Source organism: Rhagoletis pomonella, unplaced genomic scaffold (genome assembly GCF_013731165.1).
Source record: "Rhagoletis pomonella isolate Grant_MI unplaced genomic scaffold, Rhpom_1.0 Rhpom_scaffold_00004, whole genome shotgun sequence".
NCBI classification, from domain to species: domain Eukaryota; kingdom Metazoa; phylum Arthropoda; class Insecta; order Diptera; family Tephritidae; genus Rhagoletis; species Rhagoletis pomonella.
Window position 1 is genome coordinate 15,329,784 of NW_023458558.1, and position 15,042 is coordinate 15,344,825.

At 36.1% G+C, this 15,042-nt stretch overlaps 1 protein-coding gene across 1 annotated transcript in view; it reads right to left on the reverse strand.

Moving 5' to 3' along the window:
* LOC118738119 (hemicentin-2) overlaps window positions 1–15,042 on the reverse strand; it is a gene marked incomplete in the record, with an annotated part of 156,383 nt that overhangs the window by 29,709 nt on the left and 111,632 nt on the right. The window contains 1 exon segment of the mRNA XM_036469038.1: window positions 9,381–9,648. Within this exon segment, the coding sequence (XP_036324931.1) occupies window positions 9,381–9,648 (268 nt within the window).

Genomic DNA, 15,042 nt, shown 5'->3' on the forward strand with positions numbered 1-15,042 from the left:
CTAGATGGTCGACCGTAAATTAAAGTCAGCTTGCTAAATAAAGGATACCCTAATAAACATAACTATATAGTGTAGTAAGTATGTACTTTTAATTAGGTTTATAGCTGTGTGCTAAATTTCACTACCAAACTTTAATTGTATTATTATCGCGCCCTAAATGTGTCCTTTGCTTCTCAAGTGGCGCATACGACCACATTTCCATAGCCAGTTTAGCCGTAGGGCTGATAAAAATTTTTCTCAAAATTAAATTATTCTGTTATAATTTCTTCTTTAATTTCATAGCGCCTAGGCAGTTAGTTGCCTTGCCTTCACACTACAGCTATGTGCATACATACATACATATATTAAAGAAATTAAAGTCCATTAAACTACATTAGGATTGCTGGGCAAAAATTCCGGCAGCCTCTATAAATAACCGCTCAACAAAGCCGTAGTTACTAAGTACATACACCTCGCTTGTGTAAATGAATATTTTCTGGCACGACTCAAGCAACTCTACTATTTCACAAAAACGCTTGTGTATGTGTGCATGTAGTACTCGTACATATTTGCACGGTCAGCAAAGACAACATACTAGTCAGGCATTAGCTAAAATGGCTATAATGGTTACAATTTCAACCTGAACATTTTCATTGGCATATAAAATGGCTGCAATAAATTTTCTATCGATGTGACCTTACCACTGATTTCGGTTACGGATACGGATTTGGAATGAAATTTGGCTTTGACTGTGGCAACGAGCCACCAAGCATCAGAAGGAAGGTGTAGTGATTTTTGCTTTAATCAGCGCTTTATTTTCGAGCTGAACGAATGACGAAGATTTCTAATAGGCGCTGATGAGTGGCAGCGGAGTAAGGTGGGTGGCAGAGAGAGACCGAGTTAGAGAAAGTTTGTGGGCTAAAATGTTCGAGATAAGCAAGCATTTCACCCTCAAACACATGTCTGTATTTTTATATGTATGTATATGTGTATCCACGTATGCTCGTAAATGTTAAAGTTAATTTGTTCGCATGCATAAAGTATGTATGTCAGTATGGAAGTTTGCAGAAGTATTGAAGCATGTTCACTTTGTTGGCGGTGTCGAAAAGAAAACGCCAACAAATTTCATCTGTTCAGCTCAATTAATTCGAAATTGAGATTGAGCATCAATGATAAGTATATCCAATTAGGAAAAACGGACGCTCTCTTTTCTGACTGCTTGCTAGCAAAGTATCCCTGCAGAACAATTTTTGAGACAGTCTGTCAAAGCGCTAGTTCCGAACTAAATATTTTAGAACTATCTCTGAATTAGTGAAAAACGGCTACAGAGTGAGACAGTTGAAACTTGCTTTGTATGTAAGTGTACAAATGCTCACTTCTCGTGCAAAATGAAAACAGCTCAGCGAGAATACCTCCGACTCAAGCATCGTTGGTCGCGAGTTCAAATCGCGGTGGAGGCAGTTGTGAGTTTTCAGATTTAATGAATTTAAATTCTTGCGCGCGGCTTACAATAATTGAATATCATAAAATCGAATCTTAAAAATGTGCCCAAAACGGAACTGGTTGCAAAAGGTCTAGTTCTACGCTAGTTCTGAGCTAGTCAGATTTTCTGCAGTGATAGTACAATGTGCGCGTGTATTTGTAACCGTGTGCGTGTGTGAATATTGGCTTCGGTGAGTTACGGTACATTTAGAGAAGACCCTAAGTCATCTCGGCGTGCCAAATTGTAAAAAAAGAAATGATTTACGGATTTTCCAGATTGAAAGTTTTTGAAAAACAGGCAGCACAAGATAGCAACAAATTACAAAAGACACTAGGCACTCGCACAAACACAAAATCATAAACATTTGCTGTTATCTGGAATTGTACGAACGTCATGAGCCATTCAACAAATAGAACCATATCGAATCACGAGTCATTGGTTTGCCGATTGAACGTTAAACGAGGGTCGATATAAATATATACACTTCAGTTAAGCCACAGGATTTGGCCACACCAAAGTGAAACCTTTTTGAAAATGGCCACAAGAAAAGCGCAAATGAAACGCACTAACGAAAATCGTTACATTTTATCAAGCTTGTATTGAACGTTTGGTGATGCCGAGAAAATGTAATCTACACAACAACATCTTTCACAAGTTGGTGCTGATTCTTGGCAGTTTATTGCCAAATTTCAACAACTGAAGATCTCTGCGCCAAAGCGAAGGTAACTGGAAGTCGAGTTTTTATAATGTGGAAAGTTTCATCATAAAACTAAATTGATAACATTTTACGTCGCGTAGAGCATAGCTTCTTGTTAGCTTAATATTTCCGGTTTGGCTAATTAACAGATAGCTTCATCAATCCGAAGGGTTTGAAAGAGAATTGCTGAAAGGTTACGCGTTTGACGCCAAGTAAAAAATTGAGATGTGTATCTACATATTTATGCCTAAAAATCTGAATGAAAGTGAAGTCATTTTCGGCGCACGTGTAAAAGTGCAGTAGTTTCCAGTTCGCTTTAAATGAGGACAAAGCAAAGTACAGCTCAGGCAACATACAAAGAGTCTTCGTGCATTGAAACACACGTCGCTATTGGAAATTTCAGTCTTTGGATGCCTCTGGCCTCAAATTTGTGTACTATTATTCTCAGATAAAGGCTGGGGAATTGAAAGAAGTGAGGATTACTGTCTAACACGAGGTAGACAAATACCGTATATGGGCATATATCTAGAAATTTTGATTTTCGACATTTGAAAAAAAAAATTGTGGCACACTCATCTAACCGATCTCACCTTATTCTTTGAACCTTTATTTATTTTATTCAGATTTTACAAAAAATGGTTCAAAACGAGCCTTTCCTGAGAAAGTGTGTGTTGCACAGTATTATGCTTGGTGAATGTTTACTGTATGTAAATATGTACATTAGGGCGGGTCGAAAAACACAAAATGCTTGATACGAAAATTGTATAGGTCTTAGAAGATGCTATTTTAGTCCCTTATTCTTGAAAATAAATACTAGTTCTCTGCGACAATATCTCCAGTCTGCGGAATGAGCTTGAAGAATTTAAAATAAGAGTGGGAATAAAAAATTTTCAAATTTTTACAATATTGATGTTACTTAATTTTAATTTGTCCAATTTATTTTTTATGATTTTATGAAGTCAAGAAGTTGCGGACTTGATCTACACAAGTCGTTGTAGAAATTTTAAAAATTGGTGTTCCCACACTTATTTTAAATTTTTCCAGCTCATTCCGCAGACTGGAGAAGTTGTATAATAAGGGATTGAAATAGCACATTTCAAGACCTATAAAATTTTCGTATAAAACATTTTGTTTTTTTTTTCGACCCGCCCTAATGTACCTTAACTACATACATATTTCGCTCCGATATGAATTTTAACACTTTTTTCCATTTTTACTATACGTGTCTAAGTTTTTCATCCTGAGTTGGAATGATTCTGCTCCCAAAAAATTTTTTTGTAGTAATAAAAACTTTTTTTAGGTACACAACGGTGAAAAGATTAATTTTTTTTTTTTATTTTAATTTGGCCCGATAAATTTATCATTAGTTATTCCAAGAACGCCAAATTATTTTTTCGGAAATCTTATCAAACCCGACGTAACAAATTTGAAAATTTAATAAAACATTTCCTCATGGTCTCAAAGAATATTACAAAGTGACATTTTCATACAAATTTTCGATTTATAAAGCAGTTAAAATCTTCTTTATTTATTTTTTTTTGTAAAGAATTTGTGTGGCAATATTTACCTTGGATCTGTTCAGAAGTTTAACTTAAATATTTAATTTGTTATTTTTTTTAGACCGCTAAACTTTGTTTGAAAAATAATAGTAAATGTTTGTTTAACATATTGCGTGAACCTCGTACCGCATTCACATACCTTTAACAAACTTTTCCCACTGTGTTGGTAAATCACTTTCCCTCTTTGTTAAGAGCATTCCTTGAAAAAATAAATTAAAATTAAAATTACATTATATGCCGAAAATCCTTTCCTTTGGTAAACACGCCATTTTCGCAAACATAATTCATGCGTCCTTCAACTGCGAGGTGACAGCTCTCCTACAACCGTACAAATTAACTTAGTTTCTTTACAACTTGTTAGGCTTTGCTTTTGTCTCACCCTCATCAGTGGGTCGTATTGTTTACTGTCTTTCAAACTTGTTCTGTTTTTTTTTTTTTGTTTCTTGTTTTTGTTTCATCGTCCTTTGCTTTCGCAGCTGCTTATGGCTTTTGTTCATTTTATCTGCATGCATTCACCCTTCATCATCATCATCAGCTGGCACTTCTTCACTCCGCTATGATTAGCTTAATTTAAAGTTAATTTTAGCTAAAACAAGGTGTCGTTATTATTTACTGCTTGTGCGGCTGGCTGGCAGGAGTAGGTGGCGCGGCGGCCGAGGTGCGCACTGCGGCTATTTTGCACAGCAGCTACACAAAGCAAAAAGCATACGCAGCAGCACACTTCCAGCATAGGACATACATACATACATATACACACTTGTATATGTATGTAGGTATGAATGTTTGCGCTGCAGATGTACTGTACCTTTAGGGGCTAGGCATCCCGAACGCTGCGTCATTGCCACAAGAGCCACCACACCAGGTGCTTTGCCCTGTTGGTAACCCTAATATGTTGGGATGCCTGCTAGACGCAGCAAACACTTCGATGTACACACACAGGAGAGGTGGATTGTGGCAGCTGCAAGACAGACGGCTGCATAGAAAATCAGAGACAGCCGGAGCTGCGTGGCCAGCCAACTCTGACTGGTGACCGGACAAGTGAGATTTCTATCTAAATTGATGCGTTTTTCCATGCTTTTGATGAGTCCAATTAAATTAATTACCGGGTATTAGATAATCCAATGGATACGACCGAGCGAAGCAAATACAGCGTGGCATATATGTATGTATAGTTTAGTGCACCATAAGTCCACATCAAAAGGAATGTACATAGTTCGGATGGTGGAGTTTATCTGCGTGTAACTACTATTACATGGTGCGCCCAACTTGTATTTTCTTGTATTTTTCCTTTTTTTCCACTAGCCCACCGTCAACGCACAACTGAGTATTTGAATGTGCATTGTGTGTAAAGGGTGTGGCGCAGAAAGTGGACATTCAGCACTTTTTTTTAGTTTCAGCCACTGCGTAAATATGTAGGCACGAAGGTATCACACAATGGCCTTTATGTACTGAAATCTTTCTATATACTTCAAAGTACATACATACGTATGTACTAAATAAATATGTCTGTGTAAACTTGTTCCCGAGGGCGTACGTTGTAGTGGGCGCGAGCGCCCGCATGTAACAAAGTTGCCGTACATCAACGATAAGCAATTTTGTATTGTTGTAGATTGATTAAGTTAATTGAAATTCACACAAAGCCACTCAGCAGCTGAAATGCTGGCCAACTAGTTAATTGCTGCACAAGCCGAGCGAAAAACTAAAATGTTTGCATCAGAAAATAAACTGTAATACAGCTTTAGTATAGAATATTTGTTATAAGTGCTTAGCATTCATGAGCTACTGACTTCGATAAAAATGAATGTACTTATGTATTTACAATAAATATACAATCTTCCGTTTTTGAGCATTGTGATTGCATTACCTCCCAAAGGTAAGCTAAAGAAATAAAAACCGTTATTCGTAATAAAAAAAGAAAAAAAAAAGAGTTGCCACCTGTTTGAAAATTGCAGTTCAGGTACATTAAGTATTCCAATATGGCTGATAAAGAAAGAGGTTTGAAAAGACTTACAGCTGAATATATTTTTGTGGGAGATTGCTACCTGTTTGGAAGGTTTAATTTAACTTAATTGATAAGACAAATTAAATATCACATTGGTTTAGGAAAGTTTATTGGCAAAAATATTTGTAAGGAGGGTTGTCACCAGTTTGTTATCACCGACGATGACGAAAGGAAAGAATAAAATATAGACGAGTAACCAGCTGGACATTTGATGAGGAGACGCCAGTTTACATTATTTAATTTCGATTTTATGTACATAAATGGTAACGTTATTTTAAATACTTTCAAGGTAATCTTCGCCGACTCGAAGTAGTCTCCCCTTATTTTTGTATAAAGAATGTTGCATGCAAGATTGCCAAACTTCATTTATAAATGATGAACCTTAACAATAAAGAAACACAGGAGCTTCTTATTAGTTAAGCTTTCTTGTTGGAGTCCTATGTTGAAGCTTTTATGCTCATAACGAGCTCAATTAAGAGTGTCTTGGCCGGATGGTGCTACGCCCATTTAAAAAAAAAAAAACTTTCCTAACTGTCTTTTTGTATGCCAAAATTCAACTTCGCGTACCAACTTTCAACAATTTGGATCCAGTATTTACGGAAATACCGTTATATGGTAGGTGGGCGTGGTTATTTTCTAATGTCTCCCCTTTGTAATCCCAACCTACCATGAATAAAGGGAAACTTACCTATCAACTTTCGTGGACATATCTCAATTTTTTTCTCGAGTTATCGTGTACCCAGACAGACAGAAGGATTGATGGACGATTTCTCTTTTCATTCTGAGCATTTATGTACAAATTTGTCTATATCTATTTCGATTCAGTTTGGCTGTTACAAATAACCGTTATGAGTTGTGCACAAGTGTGCTCGGATAAAAAAATTTTGCCTGCGCCAGGACTTGAACCTGGGATCTCGGGCAAACCACGCGAGTTCTTTGCTCTGTCGGCCATTGCGAATGTTGGAGCGCCGCAAGTGAATTGGCTGACTATCTCATCAACTGGTATGATGATACTAGTATTTCTACTAACAGAAGTTGATGCGTAGCCTGACAATTGCCATCTCGTAGGACATCGCAATGTTAAAAATATCGGTCGCTAACATTTAAAAAGTAGTTGGGCTGAAACGCAAAACTGGTAGAATGCTTGTTAACAACTAGTAGCTTTCCCTGCAGGGTAAATACACATACGAGAACATATACCGAAATATTTTACCTCATACAAGTATTTATTCGCACATTTACCTCTAAAAAAAACTGCAGCTCTACGAACACTCCACTGCGTATGAGTAACTCAAGTGTGAACTTTTGATTTTCATACACTCACTTAAGCACTTTCATACAATTTTTCCATCAAAACTTAGGCATATATACATAGAAAACGAATAAAAGCAAATTTGAAAATCTCTGATTGCCACCTATGTTTGCAGGCAGGTAGATGGCCTTGGTCCTCTCTCGACGTACGAAAACCGCGCTCTATAAGTCACTCATCATGCCCGTGCTGGTATATGGCGCAGAAGCATGGACAATGACAACATCCGATGAGGCGGCTCTTGGGGTGTTTGAGAGAAAGATTTTGCGGAAGATTTACGGTCCTTTACGCGTTGGCGACGGCGAGTACCGCAGACGATGGAACGATGAGCTGTATGAGCTTTACAACGATATGGACATAGTGCAGCGAATTAAAATACAGCGGCTCCGCTGGCTTGGCCATGTCGTTCGAATGGACACCGACGCTCCAGCTCTGAAAGTATTCAACTCGGAACCCGCTGGTGGTAGCAGAGGAAGAGGGAGGCCCCCACTGCGATGGAAAGATCAGGTGGAGAAGGACTTGGCTTCACTTGGCGTTTCCAATTGGCGTCAGTTGGCACAGAGGAGAAACGACTGGCGTGCTTTGCTGAACTCGGCCAAAATCGCTTAGGCGGTTACAGCGCCAAAAAAAGAAAAAAAGAAAGAAGAAGATGGCCTTGGTCCGCACTTTTCGCACACTTAAAAGGAACCATAAATTTCTAACTAAATAATTTTCGCATAATTTTTATGCAAATGGAGACTCCTTTTAAGACTTTGGTCCTAGCCTGCTGCATAACTTGTAATTAACGTTTCCTTCCTCGCACAAATAGCCTTTGCGGTCAGTGTGCCCACAGAGCCTTTTTTTTTGCACAGTCAGCTATCTAAACGTCTGTATGTACTCTTGTGCACCGAAAGCACTTCTCACCTGCTGCGCACTTGAACCGGTTCGTTTGACCGCAAAGTAAACCGTGCTTGCTTGCTGGCTGCACAGGTGGTGTATTAATTTAATTTTTCATGAGCTCCGCAAAACTTTCACTTGTTTGTTTTTTTTTTTTTTGCATCAAAACAAGAACAAAAGCAAAATGCGAAAACAAACTAAGTAGGTAGAAGAACTTGTAAAAAAAAATATATATTTGCAATACTGTGTACGTAGCTATAACAAATGAAACAAGCAATCCAGTTACTGGCGGAGAAAGCTTTTAAAGTTAGTAACTATATACATATTTGTTTATATCGTTGGTGGCAGGCCAACTGCCGCGTCGCACAGAGGCGATAAGTCAGCGTACGCAAATGCACAAGCAGCAAAATAGGCATTGCCATTTGGAGCGTAGTTAATGTGAAACGTGAGAAGTTTTGCGTAAATTTGCGTCGATCTGTGCGACTCTGAACGAAGTTGATACGGTTTGGGGTGCTTGTGGGCGGCTGGCTACCAAAGAAGGCGGAATTGTGCGAATAATAAAGTTTTGCGCTTAAGTGAATGCTGCTAATTACTTGCAGTTAAGATATTTATTTTCGAGAGCAGTTCGCTCAGAAGTGGTGTAAACACGAGTTTCGTTCTTCTTTGAGAACGCTAAAGAGGCGTCAAGAGTTGCAAAATTTTATTTGGCCAACGGCGACGGTGGTTAGTTTGGTCAACTTGATTTTAGTTGAACTGCAGCTATCTGGTGGGGCAGTAGTCAGCGGTAATTAATATTTGTTTATAATTATACTAGCTATGTGCATACACGCGCATGTATGAATAACTGTGTGTGAATAAATTCCAAACTATCACTGACTCAGCTTCATTTGAGAGTTTTGAAGAGTCATAGTTTAATTACTGAAAACTTGGTTGCCAGTTTTAAGCGAGAAACGCATGTTGCTTACTAGTAGTTTATTTATGAAAAAATTTTAATAATTACGATATGCTTGAAACTTTGCTTCATTTAAGTGTGCAAATTAGCTCTAAGGTAGAAAGACACATACATATATCTAAGTTTGAGTCCTAACTGGAAGCTTAACTTTAAGTATTTGTTAAATAAATTAATTATTTTCAACATTTCTTCTATGAAAGAAAGCATTTTGTTCCAAGTTTTACCAAGAGCTTAATTGCAGTAAAAAGTTCTCTTAAGTTTCAACTATAATATAAAGCATTTTGTTTTCTTTACAAAACTTTATTCAAATACTTAGAGAGAAAAACGTGTAAGTCTTTAAATTGTAAGTAAGTTTAACTATATATATACGAAACTACATGTATATTCTTAAATATATTTAGTATATGTATGCACATACTCATTTTCTATTTACTTAATACTGCTGATTCAGTGTAAAGAATTAATTTACCAACTTCGCACACATACGTACATATACTCACTTATTACATCAGACCATACTTACCGCATACTTTTGCGCACATCCTGCGGTTCAGGTGGCCGCGGTCGATGCCTACACACAACTACAATACCCGCCACGATAATTGACGTTACAATGACGGCGCCTATCGCCACAACGGCAGCCAATATGAGAAGTGTCGACTGTTGCTTATCATGTCCATGTGCAACGATGCTGGCACCCGCACCGCTGTCACTCGCACTGGCACTTAAGCCACCGCTTGAATGATGTGTAGTTTCCGCTGGTGTGGGATCCTCGGAGAGTATGGACTCGTCTGTCAATTGAATAATGAAAAACGAGAGAAACAACAGCACGAAAAAGGGAGAATTAGTATTGAGGTAAGCAAAAAATGAATTGGATGAAAGGAATTACGCGCACATTTGAACGAACGCATGAATGTACATAGGTATGTATGTACCTATTTTATGTATATACTAGGGATGCTTCGAATGTCGTATTTTTCACATTCGCCAATGTCAATACGAATGCGAATGCGAATGTTAGGAATAATATTAAAAAAGCTAAAGACAATCTACCGTTTTTATTACTTAAAAATTTTGTAAATTATTAGAATATTAAACGAACGCTTAACCTATACGGTGTCTTAATCTAGAAGTCAAAGTTCAAAAGAGGCATATTATATTAAAAAAAAAAATAATAATTTTGCTGCCTTTTCTCGCATGAGGCGATTTCTTAGAGGCTCGTACATAAGGCCGGCTGCATTGAACAATTGCGTACTTGGAACCACCAGTCGAGAGGATTTTCACAGAGATGAGCTCGTTTTTCTTTAAGATAGACTTTCAATTGAGCTTTAATTTCACATTTTTTAATGTCTAGTGATTTTACATCCGAGCATTCGCTTTCGCTTGAGGAATCTAAAATTATTTCTACGTTGCTTTTAAGACTTTTAGCAGTACTTGTTGAAGGCCCATCAATATTGCTTGATGCACTACTTAACTGTTTATCGCCTGCTTAGACAGACTTAGAGCCATTGCAACAATATTAGAGTTGTATCTCTGCCCATGTACATTAGTATTCGCAAAACATTCGTATTGTTTAATGTGCATGCGAATGTGTAAAATGATGCGAATCATTAGCATAACGAATGGGAATGCAAATATTCGCAACATCACTGGTACACATATATTATTCTGTACCATATTTACACCGTGCGGCAGTAAATTTTACACATAAAAAAATGAATATATTCGCGAAACTATGAGTAAATTATGGTAGAACTCCGTACTTAGTTTTTTTCTCCGACGTCAGGACTTTGAAATGTAAAAAATATGATTATTTCAAAAATAATATTTAAAAAGTTTTAATGCAATTTAGAATAACAATAGAGGTATCATATAAAAGAAATTCTTTTTTTAGAATTATAATAGAATACATTTTTTGGTGCACAAGGACGAATGGGTATGGAAAATTTACTGTGCAAATTGTGTCTTTAAATATCCTTGAAAATTTGCAAATATTTTTTTTTTTTAAATTATGGTTTGAGGACTAGTAAAGGCTCGACGTCATCATCGAATTTCGTACTGCAAACTTGACTAACAATAATTTTTTGAATTAATCATATCTTTAAAATTTCTAAGTTCTTTGAAAAAAAATCCTGACGTCAGAGTGAAAAACTTAAACGCACTTTTACTATATTTGGCCCATAGTTTCGTGTGTATATCAATTCTTTCGTGTGTTTTGATTTTTTTTTTTTGTTTTTCTCGCACGGTGTTTTCGTTCTCCTCCCCCAAAAAATTTAGGATGGGTACAAAAACAACTGTCCTAAAATTTTACGCCCTTTGGACCACGCCTTCCCTACCCGACTTACGTTTAAATTTTGATTTGCGTTAACTCATACCACACAGTGGTTAGGTAAATTTATTTCTTTAACTAGTTTATTGAAAATTATCTTTGTAAAGTTAGGTTATAGTGAACGATGCTCGTGAACACGTTCCAAAACGAATGTATGCCCCCTGACTCTCGTCTTTTGTTATAAGGCCATGATAATAACTTGCATTAATTTCACCGCTCTTTCGGCACTACTTTTCATTTCCCATCCTCATTTATTTGGATCACATTTCAAAAAGCTGGATCGACCTTCAGTCCTGAAAATAATCACGTATATCTTACCAACTAATTAAATAATCGTAAATACGCCAACGAAATATACCATATATACAACAAACCGTATATATACAAAAAAAAAAGTATTTCACATGAAGAAAATATATTCGTATAATTTCTGTAAAAAAAGTTAAAAACAAATGTTTTTATCATCGAATAAAAACACTTCCCTTTAGAAATATTAAAAAAACAAAATTATGGTGTATTATGGTGTAATGTGGTAACGAATGCAAAAAATTAAAAAAAATTAAAGAGATAAATACATATTCGCCATCCCATTTGTCTTTATAAAAGAAAAGTGTCTAAAAAAACCTTGATATTCATCTTTGCTTTTATCTTTCATATCTTCGTTTTTAATTTTATCTTTGCCTTTAACCTTTTCTTCATCTGCATATCCACCTTGATTATGTGAGGTGTGATGACGTGATAAGATATTGTGTGATGTGATGTCAGGTAATGCGTTGCGATTTTATGTGATTTCATGTAATGTGATGTGAAATGATCTCATGTATGTAAATGCTATATGAAGTCATATAAAGCCATATCATGTAATGTAATGTCATATCTTGTTATGCCACGTGATGTTAATGAGATATAATATCATGTCATGCCATTTTATGTCAAGTGATGTGATCTCAGGTCATATGATATCATGTCATTTGTAAGTAAAACTAGGTGTGGTGAGTTCATATATCGTTATCTTCATCCTCATATTCGTTTCTTTATGTTTACCTTTACCTTTATTTTTATCTTTTTGTTTATTCTTTTTACTCTTTTTATCTACAGATTCACCTTAACCTTTGCGCTTATATAAGTAGTGTTTAAATTTACCTCATTCAGAGGAAGTACATTTCGAAGAAATCTTCAATGACTTGAACATTGCTAGTAATAGTGATTTCGAAAGAAAGCCAAAATCGTTCGCAAATGAAGCATTAAATGATTTGGTTAGGGATCCAAAACTATCTTAAGATTCTGCCGAAGTAATGAGTTCTAAACTAAAAGCAAAAAAATTGTTGATCTCAGGTATTAAACGTTCAGGTGAAAAGAGAAAAAAATTCGCTCTCTTTTTCCACTCGAAAATTTATATTGTTTTTTTGTTCAGATGGGAAAGACCAAGGCCGTATTTAGGGGGACCACAAATTTCAAACTTGTGCCATATTAAAAAAAAATTCAACAAACTTTTATGCAAATTTCGAGCTTTTTTAAAAATTCTAAAAAATCAATCTTAATTTTTAGCCATTTGTACTTTAAGTATACCACTAGGATTCCATGGGCTACAAAACTGCATACTCAGAATCTTATTAAAAAATTCGAAATTTTGGCGAAAATTTGTTGATTTTTTTTTTTAATTGCATACATCTTTACGGCAGTGTCACTCGATTGGTACAGATTTTTTACATTTTTATATTGGGCAATTGGTAAAAAAATGGGATTTTTTTTTCTTTTTTTGTAGACAAAACTGTACTACTGTACATAAGTTGACTATGATTACTCGGGCGTGCTATCATTGTTGCACAATGCCACTAAGCGCATTTTAAAATGTTCAGGCAATAGCCTGCGATTATCGATTTAATTTTTTGTTGTTTGTGCGAAATATTTTATTTTTATTAGTATTTTTCAATTAATCGAAATATGTTGAAATATAAGTGAAAAAAAAAAATAAATACAAAAATTTCCAGAACATTAACGCGAACATATCCCGGGATTTTCGGGACGTCAAAAACACCGGGATTGGTGTCCCTAATACACACTTGGATACACTTGTACCATATATGATGCTAAAATACATTTGCTCCATATTTGCTTGAAATTAGTTTTCTTTAATCTCATTCCAAGCGTACTCGTTAGACTCGCACACATTCAAACTCACTTTGATAAATACATATGTATGTATATAAGTCTATAGGGATGTACTAGTTAAGCCATTTTAAAATCGCTTGCAATAAAAGAGGTAATCAATTCGTTAGGCCCTGGAAACCCTGCTTGAACTATAAACTATAGGCAAGTTATAATGCTATCAGACTAAACGCGTTTATCAAGTGGAGCGATGATAAGCACGGACACAGTTAAATTCTGGAAGATCTTGCAGAAGACTTCAGGCGCCTGGACTACACAATCGCCCCCACTGGACTGAGGAATAATCTCCAAACAAGTAACGGGAGGAGGATTCTCTGCTCAGCGCCTACTCATCAGCAGCCATACATATATACCGATGGCTCTAAGTTAGAAGTGAAGATATGGAGTTCTGTCTATTTGCAAGAGCTCTATCTTACCCCCAGTTTGCATCCGAAAGACTTCTGCGGCGTTTTCAATGATTAAATAAATTTTCAATTGACCTTGATATAGAATATCAACCCATAATGGCCAAAGATGTAAGCGGACGCTTTTTCGAAATTTTATTTTTGATGCAGAAATACTTCTAAAGCATCTGCAACAGAAATAAAATTTTGAAAAAAAATTTCAGGTTAGGGCTCGATGTATGGATAGAAGAAATTTTTCTTTTAAACCATAACCAATTTAAAAGAAGTTGCTACATAATTTCAATTTTCTATGCGCTCACATTATTAATTGAAGAGGGTATTTCTACTACGCTCTTAGATTCTATTACCAGCACAACGACGGAATTCGCTTCTTCGCGTTACCGATGGCGCTTTTGTCTATATCTAACATTTTTTCATTTCATTCACCATTCGAGAAAATTTACCCCTCACTACTTACATAAATGCAAAAGTTGTATGGCTAATAGCTTTTATGTTCGAGCATAGCTTCTACTTAGTACACATACATATATGAACGTAAATACATATGTTGTATGTACGTGCATATGTATGTAGGTATGAATATATGTATGCGCTTAGATAAGAGTTTATGCGTTTAACTTACTGCCATAGAACATAAGTGCCTGTATATATGTATGTACGTATGGGCTTGCGCGTGTCGTATATGGTGATGAAAATTGAAATTAGTTAAACGAATGTGGGTGTTAACGCTGAACGATGCCAACATTTACTCGTTTAACTGTGCTCACACATATGTTACGCTGGCTGCAAGCGAGCACCGGAAAGTTTATGGTCTCGCAAATGGGTAAAAATCAGGCAGCAGGCGGACATAAATGACTCAAAATTACTGTGGCGACGTAGGCTGACTAGAGCACAGCAGATGATAATAATTTGCCAAACCATTTCACATTTCTTTAATTTAAATGTTTTGCTGCAGGAGTTTGGATACTTTAAATTATGCTTTTAAGGATATGTGTGGGAAATTGTTTATAGAAGTTTACTGGGCGATTTAAGGAAGGTATGTTCCAAATTTTGCTTACTTGGTTATAAAGCAGAAGTATTGAGGGGGCGGAGGGCTGCGTAATCCAATAAAAGATGACGTGAGGCTTTTTAAATCGCAAATTCTTTATTAAATTTTGTTGATATTTGATGTCGTTTGCAATACAGTTGCAAAAAAAAGAAATAGATTCTTTAGTATTGTCTTAGAAATCAGATCACTAACTGAAGAAAGTGGAGAAAGAAAAACACTACAAAATCAACAATCA